General features: G+C 40.1%; 1 protein-coding gene across 1 annotated transcript; it reads right to left on the bottom strand.

Moving 5' to 3' along the window:
• Positions 1–5,487: 5,487 nt before the first annotated feature.
• Positions 5,488–9,363, bottom strand: pou4f3 (POU class 4 homeobox 3). Its single transcript, XM_032532960.1, has 2 exons — positions 9,116–9,363; positions 5,488–8,775 (listed from the first exon to the last, which is right to left on the bottom strand). The coding sequence occupies exons 1-2, from the start codon at positions 9,233–9,235 to the stop codon at positions 7,837–7,839; spliced, it is 1,059 nt and encodes a 352-aa protein (XP_032388851.1). The 5' UTR covers positions 9,236–9,363; the 3' UTR covers positions 5,488–7,836.
• Positions 9,364–12,493: the final 3,130 nt, after the last annotated feature.

Genomic DNA, 12,493 nt, shown 5'->3' with positions numbered 1-12,493 from the left:
GGGGCTGCATCTGCTAGGGGACCTCCTTCAGGGGCCTTTCTGTGGCCTGGCTTGTTTTTTTTTTATGTCTGTCTTCAAAAGCCACCAGAGAGGAAGAGAGAGGGGAAGACAGTTTGTCGACAGCGGCGCTGCCATTGCTGTTTTCCCATGTGCCCTCAGTGTGTATATGGGTCTGAGGTGGAAGAGCATGTCAACACTGAGCGGCTTTTCACTTCCTTATTATCATGTTTTCCCCCTCAAGGCAATTGGATAATGGAATGTAGACAGGACTATTAAATGATATCTTTTCATCCTTTTTTAGGATTTTTTAAAGCCTTCTTTTCAGTTATTTTAATATTTGTATGTCAAACTCTGATGAAGAATGTACTTTATTAGCATCAGGATCATTATTCATGAAGTATTATTTGTTTGTCTTGGTTCAATGTTACCGTGGAAAACATATTTGGGTAGATTCTTAGGGTGATGTGTCTCTGCAGAGTTTTTTAAAGTTGCCCTATTGGTAAACGAAATACCAAATGTAACGTATGTTTCTATGGCCTACTGTACTTTTCCTATTCTGAAGAGGGCCTAGCAAGATTATGTATGTAGATAATGTATTTATTTTTAGCTCCACAAAATTATTTGTTTCCTCTGCCACCATTTTTTAAGTTTTATTAGGAATATTTTTAAGGGGCTTGCTGGTGGAGCAGAAACAGTAGGTGGCAGCCGTTCCTTTTTGTAAATGAACCAAAAAGTTTATTTAAAAAAAGAAATTTACATCTCTGTTTTGTATATGATTGCATGTTTTCATTCAGGTTTTTTTCTTGTGCACAATCTTAAATTGTAAAAGAGCAAACTGACAAGCAGCGTAAATGGACATGACTTTGGATTGGACGATGTGCAGGAGGCCGTAGCCTCCTCCTAGCACCTCTCCTCTTGGCTGTGGTCCCCTGGGTGCTCCTGCTGTCACAAAACTTGAGTGTCAGAGTGTTTGTGACGGCGGGGGTGCACTCACCTTGACGTGATCAACTTGGAAATGTAAAGATCTAAATCCAGACAGTCAGGATGGCAGACATGTCAACCATTAGGAGTTGGTAGTCTTTTTTTTTTTTTTTTTTTTTTTTTTTTTTTTTTTTTTTTTATTTATTTATTTCTTAAAGGGGGGACAATACATATTAATGAACATTTTCACAAATGTAAATATGCCAGATTGTAGCCTTAGGCTAATTTCCATCTGCAGACCCCCTGGCAGGTTAGTGGTACACAAAAAATAATAAGTGCATACAAATACACTATACACTACACACTATACACTATACACAGGCTATATACAGAGAAACAAGGACAAGAACAGTGATCACGTCAGAACAGACAGTAACAAGAAGAATGGAGAACAAAGGACATATAGAGACAAAAAAAAAAAAAAAAAACACATTGACTATATTACACAAACCACAATTTTGCACATGCCCTGTCTAACCTGATATTGCACTGACCCATATACAACACCCTATATTGCACTGACCCATATACACCACCCTATATTGCACTGACCCATATACACCACCCTATATTGCACTGACCCATATACACCACCCTATATTGCACTGACCCCATATAAACACCACCCTATATTCACTGACCCTATAACACCACCCTATATTGCACCGACCCCTATAACCCACCCTATATTGCACTGACCATATAACACCACCCATATTTGCACTGACCACATTTTTATAAGCAGTACCTCTTTGTTACGTCTGATGTATAAAAATTCCCTAAACATGATCACAGTTTGTGTGTCCCTCAGCCACACTTTTAAACGACTCCTAAGAGTGGAAAATTGTTCTTTCCCTCACTGATTGTGGAATACTATTCCAAGCTCACTCCCTGATACGACAGAACTGTTCTGTGAAAAGGCGGTTCGCCTAAACCCAAGTTGCAATCACCTCTCATAGTGGCTCTAGTCCACTCGAGTCCCGGCACCACGCGCTACACTTTTGTTTAATAAATCACTCAATGGTGGAGGCGCCAAACCAGGTATAATCTTATAGATTAGACAGGCTGATTTAAATAATTTGAAATTAGCAAAATTTAAAAGCTTATTTATCTAAAATTGGCAAGGGTGATTGATGAAGGTTTCTTGTCTAATATTTTCAATGCTCTTTTGTAGCATACTTTGATTGGCTCAATAGCAGCGTGACTCGTATAGGACCAACTTGTGATACAGTACTCAATATGAGCCAGTATCATAGCGTGCAGGAATGTAATCGCTGCTGTATCTGTTAATGATATCTATCTTTCTTTCTTTTCATTCACGCAGTTTCTCTCTAGCTTTTCCTTTTTTTTCCCCTCCATCCATCTTTTCTGTCCTCCTAACCTACCTTGTTTCATCCCTGTATTTCCTTCCTTCTGCCCTTCTCTATTGTGTGTCCCTCTCATCCCTTTTTTCCTGGCTGTGATCACTCTCCTTATCTCTTCTGTAATTGAACTCACACCTCCCTCTAACAATTCTCTTCTTCCTTTCATCCCTCCTCTCCTGTACCCTTCTTCTCCATTCCCTCAATCTCTTCTACACTACAGCCATATTTTCTTGGAGAGGATAATTATGCTCAGTAGATTTTCTGTTGATTATATGTTCATGTACTCTTAATCTGAGTTTATGTGCAGACCTACACCCAACCAGCTAAGTGCTTTGTAGAAAAAAGAAATCACGCCACAGTGAGTTATTTCTGGCTGGGTTAATCTTATTTCTCTGGGCACTTTGATAATGGAGAGGACTTGAATAATGAATGGGGTGTATAATACTGTTCTCAGGCCCACTGAATGAATTAAGCAAGTGCCTATAACTGAGTTTCTGTGAGTGTCTCTAATATAGTCCTGGTCCCCCATCTTTGTCCTTTAAATTTTATGTTCTTATTTTGTATTTTTAGAAGTGGAACAAAAATATACACTTCAACAGAGAAGGAAATACGGGAGGAGGGACACAACGCTATTAACGCATGCTGAAATATAAATCCCATAATTGTCTCTTTCAGTCCTTATCATGGCTAGAGTAAGGATTTCTCTCTCGCTCTCTGTGCTCACATGTCTTCATGTGTGTGTGTGTGCACATCTCAATAGTCTCTGCATAATGCATGGTGTGTTAGCAGACAGCTCAACCTCACACACAGACCTTGAGACTCTAAAAGTTTATCCGTCACAAAAGTTCACTGGTCTCTCAGCAGAGCTGATGCTTATTAGAACTTCAGATTGCATGGAGAGGGAGTTTTGCTATTTCATTCCATAGACGTATGTTTCTTTAACTTATACAGCATTGATTTGGTTTATTTAATCAAATGTAACAAGGCGTGACATGGGCCAAGGGTTTTACTTCAAATTCACTTATTAGTAGTTCATAATGCAGAGAGGAAAAAAACTCACAATTATTCTAACTATTAAAAATATTCCCTTTTCTACTGTTTATTTTCTAGTTTATGTATATATTTATTTTAAGTTAGGCTGTGAAATTGCAAAAAGTTGTGGAAAATGCCAATTACAGGCCTGTCCTACATATACCAAAGTGATGTCTTTCAAACTGTCAAAAACCATCCAAAGTATTTCATTTACAATGCTATAACAGAGAAAAGCTGGAAACCATGAGATGCTTGCAATTGAAAAAATGACTTATTAAAATGATTGATACATTTCTTTGTCAATGGACTCCTTGATAATTGACTAATTGTTTGTGACACCTTGGTACCAATCTGTCCTGTTTTGTGTCATATCTCTATCAGTGGGGAAAGAAGTGGTCAGATCTTAGTAATACCAAAATAAATCAAAGAAATACCTCAAGTAAAAGTACTGCATTCAAAACTGTACTTAAAAAGTATTTTTACTTTAGTCTTTTCGGCACAATTTAACTAGAAAGTATAGAATTAAAAGTAGAGATTTTGCAGGCAAACAGACCTGAGTTATGTAATACCGATAATCATTCCTGATGCAGTAAGTGTGAGCAGTTATTTTAATTTAATTTTAATGTTAATGTTTTAATCATGTGTGTGTATGTGTATATATATTTTTTTATTATACCTCTTTTAGATTATCTGCAAAGTGACAATTGAAAAACAAAGTGCCTCCCCTTAAATTGTGTACAGCAGAAATACAAGGTAGCATACAATAAAAATATTACTTGCATGCATGTAAGTAGTTATTTTCCACCACTTCTATCTCTAGCTATAATAAGCATTATGCCTGCCATGATATGAATAGAAACACACTCAAAAAAAGGTAGAGAAGGGAACAGGAGCTAAAGCATCTCCTGCTATAACTTTTCACAGTCATCCATCACCCTGGCCTCGAGTTTCCAGAGGGTAACACAATCTGTGTGTGTGTGTGTGTGTGTGTGTGTGTGTGTGTGTGTGTGTGTGTGTGTGTGTTTCGCCGTATTTTGGTCCCCTGGTTTGTGCTCTTGATGATAAAGAAGGTACTAATAGAGAGGCAGAGGTAGCTGTCTTCCTTCGCTGTGGTCACATTCTTATTTGTTGCTACTGGCATTGGATGAATTATTGAGTTTTGGTGTCTTGGCTCCCAGCCTTGCCCTCTTTGCATTCCCTCACTGTGTGTGTGGGTGTGTGTGTGTGGTGTGGTGTGTGGTTAAGTGAGAGTGTATGTATGTAAGTGCATTCATTTTTCAGCAATTAAACAGAGCTTCCATCCTCATTCTGTCAAAAAAGGTCTTCCCTGCATGGAAACATCTCAAGTAAACACACTGTCTCTATCTATCTCACACTTCTCTTTCTCTCTCGCTCTCTCTCTATCTCTCTCGCTCTCTCTCTCTCACACTTTCTCTATCTATCTATCTATCTATCTATCTATCTCACACTTCTTTCTCTCTCTCACACACACACACTTCTCTCTCTATCTATCTCACACTTTTCTCTCACACACACACACACACACACACACACACACACACACACACACACACACACTTTTCTATCTGTCTATCTATCTCTATCTATCTCCACCTATCTCTCTCTCTCACTATCTGTCTCACACACACACACTTCTCTGATTCTCTCTATCTCTCTCTCTCTCTCTGTCTCTTTTTCTCTCTCTCTTTTATTTTGTTTGTCTATAGATCTCTCCCAATCATTTTCACTCGCTAGTCTTAAACTGGCTCTTTAATTCTGCTTGTTCATAATTGTTTTAACTATGAATCAACTTGCACTAGGTTTAATCCAAAACGAGTTTTCATATTACGCCTAAGCATGATGCAAAAATTGGACCCAGCACACATCCATTATATTGCATGTGAAAATGCGATATACCTTTCAGCTGCTGCTGAATAATTCAAGTGCCCTCAATCGCCACATGCCGCTAACGCTTACAAGTCTTCAGCTCAACTTTCCACATAGCGAGTGCGTTATGATATCAATACTGCTATTGCAAAGATCAATTATTCACACTGCGAAGCTCTTTTTTTCACCTTTACAATTACCTCAGAAACACACAAAGATGTGGGATGTTTGAGGCCTAATCGTTCTCATTCTTAGAGGGTTTGATGACATGTGTTTAATCACGAAACATCAGCTGAAACATGTAAAACATTTCCAAACAAGATATGTGACACAATTTAGAAAGAGGCATATTAATGACAACAAGTTACATTTGCATTTCATCCGGCCTTCCCCTTAAAGAAATCATATTCAACACCATTAATTACAGACTGTGATTAATCCCAACTCAGCATCAAAGAGAATATTAATAAGAGCCACAAACGTTTCCGCGTAATTGCCAAATATTGATCCCCTGGCTGAAACAGCCCGCCGACAGTCTCACTGGGAACATCACCCTGCCGATGTTGGGCCTGGGAGGGTTCCGGAGGAAGCTCTTAATTATTAGTAGTAGGCTAGCCTAAATTTATTATTATTATTATTATTATTATTATTTTATTTTGGAAATGTTTGATTAATATCTGGGAGAACGTGTCCATTGTTTGGAGCTACCAGAGGATAAATCAGGAATTATAAGTCAAATTTGAATTTGATTTGAAACAAGTCTGCCAAGAGCAGATTTACTGAAAGTTGCATTTAATTTGTAACCACTACAACCAGCATAATAATAATAATAATAATAATAATAATAATAATAATAATAGCAGCAGCACTGTTGGCCTATGGGAATTTAATCATAAGTTAGTGAAATGGTTCCCCTGTCGGCTTAAAACAAAAATAATAATTACTTTAATAAAGGGGGAAAATGCTTACTTAGTCAAACAAGTAAAAAAACTAAACTAAACTATACTTTAATTTCCCTGCTTCTTCGGTTAACCCGTATCCAGTGCGTCTTTCCCTAGAGTTCCCAGTCAGACTTCTACTCTCAACTCCTCCGCATTACTTCATTTTATACCAATATATGATTAATATTGCATCGTCATTACTTAATCATTTCAAACCCAATGCACGACATAACCCGGTGACATGAGGGCGTCCATAATTAAAAGCGCACTAATCCGAGGTGGAAGAGGGGCCGGTAGCAGCGCGTAGAGGACGCACGTTCTGCCCTCCGCGGTGGGAAAATAGATGCCTTTATTTTTTTTTCTGTGGCGCTTATATCATGTACGACAATACATATTTAATCCCAGCAGAGGTTTAGGGAATCATAAATAAAATAGTCAGGCGAGTTCCCATAAAACAAACAAAGATTGTATCGCCCATAGGTGCAGCTCAGGATGTGGAAGGGAAGCCATTCTGTTGCTGTAGTTGTTTGTCGTAAACCAATGTATATTACGCATGTATATGTCTCAATATTAAATTTATATAGCACAAAAATAACATCGCTGCCTTAAAGGATTTTTTTTTTTTTTAATTTATTTAGAAAATAACCATTTATCAAGTTTAAACTTCACACGTTTTTATCCCAAGTGAAATCAAGAGTGAGGAAAAATTAAATACTTAATTTAGGTGATACTTTATATATTTGGGCTAAATAATCGATATAGGTCTATAGCTCACCTGTAATGCTCCAAAACATGTTCACATCAAAACATTAAAATAGCAGCAGCCAAAGCCACACGGATGTGCCTTATATATGACGGTGTCATTTCCATTTCTAAATAATTCAAGATAAACAGACTCAGGGTGTCATACCTTGTGTAATTACATTACTGTAGAATAATGATTGCAATTTGTGCGTTGATGACCATCAAACAGTTAACGAAGAGAGCAGATTTGTTTGCAAAACAAAATTGTGATTTTAAAAAGGTGAATTTTTGATCCCTCATCATTGAACTCATTAGTCTGAATTCATTCAAAAAATAAGTGAGAACACAGTTGAAGATGGTGGAGGCTTCTTCATTACATGTGAGCCAGGGATGCGGACCAATATTACAAAACAAAATCCTATTATCTTGAAATCTAAATTTCCTTCTCTTTTAAAATCTTCATGCCGCCTCAGTTAACTGACACCGCTGACACTTAAACAGCCCGTAAACACATAGCCTTTAAACTCCACTTCATATATATAAAAAAAAAAAGTGAATTAAAGTCCCTGAATGTGACAAACTGTCAGGGTGGATTTGCTGAAAGTTCATATTTAGTTTTCGCAACATATTTGATCAACAACATCAAATTCACCCTCCTCACAGGTAGAACATAATCATTTATGAGTCCCACATTAATAACAAAATCGAAAAAGTGCAACAACGAAGAGTGAGTGACACAAAATGAAAAATATAAGTCTTTTTTTGGAGATAATCCCAGATGAGAGGTGAACAGCTGTTGATAAATCCCTGTTAGTTAGGCTACTTAGGCTATTATTAATCACTCGATCAAAAATGTAGTAGGCTATTTAATTCATGATGTGTGAAACTCAGTGCACCGCAGAGTACTTCATTCGTTTCTGTTTTTGCCTCTGGTTGCAAAACCACACTCGAACCACATTCTTTTTCAGGTCCAGTTTTTCGGCGATGGCTGCAATCTTTTCCGAAGAGGGCCGAGGCTGGATGGCAAAGTAAGCCTCCAAAGAGCGCTTCTCCGGCGCGGCGATGGAGGTGCGCTTTCTTTTCCTCTCGTTCCCGTTGAAAAGGTCCGGTTTGCTGCTTTTCTCCCGGTATGCAGCCTCTGCTTCCTCGAGCCAGGCCTGTAGAACCGGCTTGAGCGCTATCATGTTGTTGTGGGACAAAGTGAGGGACTCGAACCTGCAGATGGTGCTCTGGCTCAAAGACCCCACTCCGGGGATCTTGAGGTTGGCCAGTGCCGACCCGACGTCCGCCTGGGTCACTCCGAGTTTGATCCTCCTCTGCTTGAACCGCTCCGCAAAGGCTTCCAGCTCTCTGGGATCCGACTCCACGTCGTTGATGCACGCCATGCCGCCGTGCACTGACAGGGAGTGAGGGTGGGCCATGTTGGCCATCGCCTGGTGCAGCTGCCCCATGGTCTGCAGGTGGTGGTGAGGGTGCTGGTGGTGGTGCGCTGACGTGGTCATCCCGGGAGGCTCCGGAGCACCCATCCCGGTCACGGCCAGGCTGGAGGAGAGGTGGTCCAGGAGGTCCCCGGCCTCCAGGGTCTGTCCGAGGTGGTGGTGGTGATGGTGGTGGGAGGCGATGGTGGAGGGCACGTGGGAGATGGGCACGGTGGTGGAAGAAGAAGAGGAGGCTGAGGTGCAGGGGACACTGCTCATGGTATGGTAAGTCACGTCTGGTTTGAACGGGTGGTTCTTGCCGTGAGAGACAATGCTGTCAGCAGCCGCCAGAGCCTCTGCCCGTGCCAGCAGGCTCTCATCAAAGCCTCCGAATATATTGCCCTGCAGCTGCAAGCAAGAGTGCGCATACTGGAGTCAGTGGGGAATTCTGTCAGGCAGCTCTCAGGATCTAAAAAACATTTTCCAAAGGCAAGCAGCGCTGAGGAGAGGAGAGAACCCTCCTAAACGCGCAGGTCATAAAAATTAATATGGAAGCAAGCGCATTGCTTAAAAAGACATGTGGATGAGAGGGGGGGGGGCACAGACAGAGGAGAGATAGAGAGAGAGAGATAGCGGATAGAACAAAGTCCTGTCAAATCAACTTTACAGACATTTCCAGTGATATTTCCCCCTCCTCTCACCCAGTAGGCCTACACTCCACAGCCATTCTCCCCCGACCTGAACGTACCTGCGGGGCGGGCAGACAGACTCTGCGCATGCCCTCCGAGCCTGAGTGCAGGCCGGGATACTTGGGCTCGTGCAGAGCCGGGTGCATGGAGAAATGCTGCTTGCCGTTCATGGTCATCATCCTCCTCCCTGCAAGCACCTCGCAAGCAATGTGGCCCCTGACATGAAAACCGGGGAGCGGATAGCTACAGAGCTCCTCTGCTCTTCTTCACCAGACTGAGCTGTTAACATCGGCGGAACCTCCCGGCATCCCTCTCTCCCTTTTCTTATCCCCTCCTCCCCCTTCTCTCCTTTTAGCCTCCCTCCTCTTCCCCTCCCACCTGCTACTCTGCTCAATTTACAAGTTGCCAAATGTTGGCCTCTGTGCGCAGGCATCAAATAAAGCCAACCAAAATCAGAAATTATATTCTAATTAAACGTTCTTCGTTGACAATGTCGTTATCATGACTTCCAATGGCATTACTAATATTTTTTACTAATATTTATATTTGGTGTGACAAAATTAAAACCATGGATTCCTCCACTACAGTAGTCTAATTATTTCAGCACCATGGACAGCAACCCCGTGGTTACCATACACACCTACAAAATGGTGATCAACACTTTTGGTAGGCTACATGCTTCAAATTGTATCTCAGGCCTGCAGGTTGCTGACCAGTTGACCCCAGGACCTTGGCCTGCTCTCCTCCCATGAACGCGCATCCTCGGGGCTGCTTTGCAGCCTTCTCATGTGGCTGCCTGGTTTAAACTCACGAAGCCGGGGTGGACGGGCCGAAAGAAGAGACAGGCGGGCAGAGGCGGACCGATGACACAGCGGGTCCATCTGATCCTGTTGGCCGCCTCTCTGGTTCCCCAGACTCTGAATAATTTAGCTGCATGGTGGCAGGCATCCATTACCACGCTGGCATGTTCTTATTCATTACACAGATTAAAACAGCTGAGATCTTTTCTCACCATGCAAACCTGTTGCAGGCTGGGGAGCCAAACTTTAGGAGCTGCAATGCTGGTATACTTGCGTGAGTTTAGGGGAGACAAAAGACACATAAACATGATGGAGATGGAGAGGCCTTTAGACACGGGGGAGGCACTACCTCCGTCCTTAGGAAGTTGGGTTGGGAACCGGAGGGTTGCTGGTTCAAGTCCAAAGTATGTTGGTGGACTGGTAGCTGACAAGGTGCCAGTTCACCTCTTGCGCACTCTGACATCTCTCTATTAGTGCATATATAGGTACTAAGCACTGTGTGTAATTTAGGACTGTGTGTAATGTGTATAATAACAACAGAGTGAATTATTTTTAATGTTTGGGTTGAGATGTTCAATTAAAGACAGCATTTTTTGATTTTCTACCTGAGGAGTGCATATGTTAAATGTTAACGTGAGAGAAAGACAATGTAAGTGTCCTATAGAAAAAAATTAAGAAGCTGTTCGTATATGGATCCCATTGAATTATTATATTATTATTAGTCTAAATAAAGGCCAAAGTCCCTTTTCTTATCCTCACATCACTCTTCCCTTTTTCTTACCCCCCAAAAGCTCCATTCATAATTTAGTGGTCATTGTTTACAACTCTGTCATCTCTATGCTTTTTCAGATTTCTGAAGATTGCATGTGACATGTTTTGAGAAGAACGTTGCCATATTGTGGCCAAATGTGAGAGCAGCTCTATTCTTTTCACCCCATCCGGCCTGCTTACTGTACCTTCCATCAGATGCGCTACTGTAATACTGTCACAGCATGCATTACTTTACGTGACTGTGGAGTTAGCTACAATTCAGCAGCCTTATGTTTCTCATTCAAAAATATGGGCCGGTTTCACAAATTAGTTTTAACAGCAACATGTAATTTTTATTTTTAATTTATACTGAGAATAACTACTATATCATATATATATTTGTGTATGTATACATGTGTATGTATATATATATATATATATATATATATGTATATATATATATATATATGTATATATGTATTATTAAGACAATAAATATTATAAACTCTTAATAATATATTAAGAGTTTATCATACTTATTGTCTTATCAATTGACTTACCAAGGCATTATACCTTAGATGCTGTCTTGTAATTGTGACTTGTAATTTTATAAAATGTATAATTATTGTAGTATGCCATAATATTAGAAAAAACATTAATACAGTTTTTTTTTTAAAATAAATTTTAATATTTATATCTAGGCTATATAAAATTGTACTGGAAGAAATTGGCTTCCTTAGAGTCCTCCCAGTCAACAGGCCACTGCGGGATTTACCCGGGACAGTGCTCTGCTCACTCAGGCCCCAGAGTGAAATCCCTTCCCCCGGGGAGAGCCAGAAGCTTCTGCATTAAACTAAACAGACTCTGAGTGTTTTTACTTTACTTCCTAAAGTAAGAAACGCTCGTGCATTATTCAGAGATGTTTTAATACGTTGTAGTCTCTGGCTGCTGTAATTAAAATGCCCGTCAGAGGTCAGCCTGTAGTCTACTGTGACGTGGTGAATTTGTTTGGTCGTGTGGGTGTCAAAGTGAGCGTGTGAGCAAGGATTGGCTTCTTCTTCGTAATAAGATGGACACAATAGAAGGTATTGAATTACGTTTACTACCCAGATAGATGTGCCCTATCATGGAGGCCGCCGCCTAGTCTTATATTGGTGCACAAGCTCTACATAGAATTCAATGTAACTAACTACATTTCCTGAAGTAGGCCTACTTGTATCCTACTTTACTTGACTATTTCCATTTTATGCTACTTTCTACTTCTACTTCACTACACTTTGGAGGAAAATATTGTACCTTTTACTCCACTACATTCATTTGACAGCTTTAGTCACTAGATACCTTTTACAAATTTAGATAAAAAAAACAAAAATTGTCATGAATGATCATGTTTTTTTATTAATATACCTATCCAGCAGTAGCCTATGTAAAGTAAATACAGTACAATTAGCACTACCTTTACCAGCTGCAACATTGAAGTGATGAACACATTAATGCATCCATATAATCCAGTATTGTAATATATGGGCCAATCTACATGAGTACTTTTAAACTTTATACTTTAAGACTATATTTGATGCAAATACTTTTGTACTTTAACTTAAGAGTTTGAAGCAGAACTTCTACTTGTAACAGAGTATTTTTGCACAGTGATGTTGCTACTTTTCCTTGAGTAAATGATCTGAATACACCACCATAGTGATGGCCAAATGAAGCTTCGTGAACCAGTGTCTTTTTCCGAGCCCACTAGATGGCGCGCTTGGTTTTAACCCTTGTGTTATCTTTCCGTCAACCTTGAAGAAAAGTTATTGCTTTCTCAATGTTATGGGTTCTTTTTTTGATGTTTTTTTCAAAATTATTGGATATTTCTAATGTTGACATTTTCAG

The sequence above is a fragment of the Etheostoma spectabile genome, chromosome 13, assembly GCF_008692095.1.
Source record: "Etheostoma spectabile isolate EspeVRDwgs_2016 chromosome 13, UIUC_Espe_1.0, whole genome shotgun sequence".
Lineage (NCBI taxonomy): Eukaryota > Metazoa > Chordata > Actinopteri > Perciformes > Percidae > Etheostoma > Etheostoma spectabile.
Note: the sequence above shows the minus strand (reverse complement) of the source record. Positions and strands in the feature narration are given on the sequence as shown.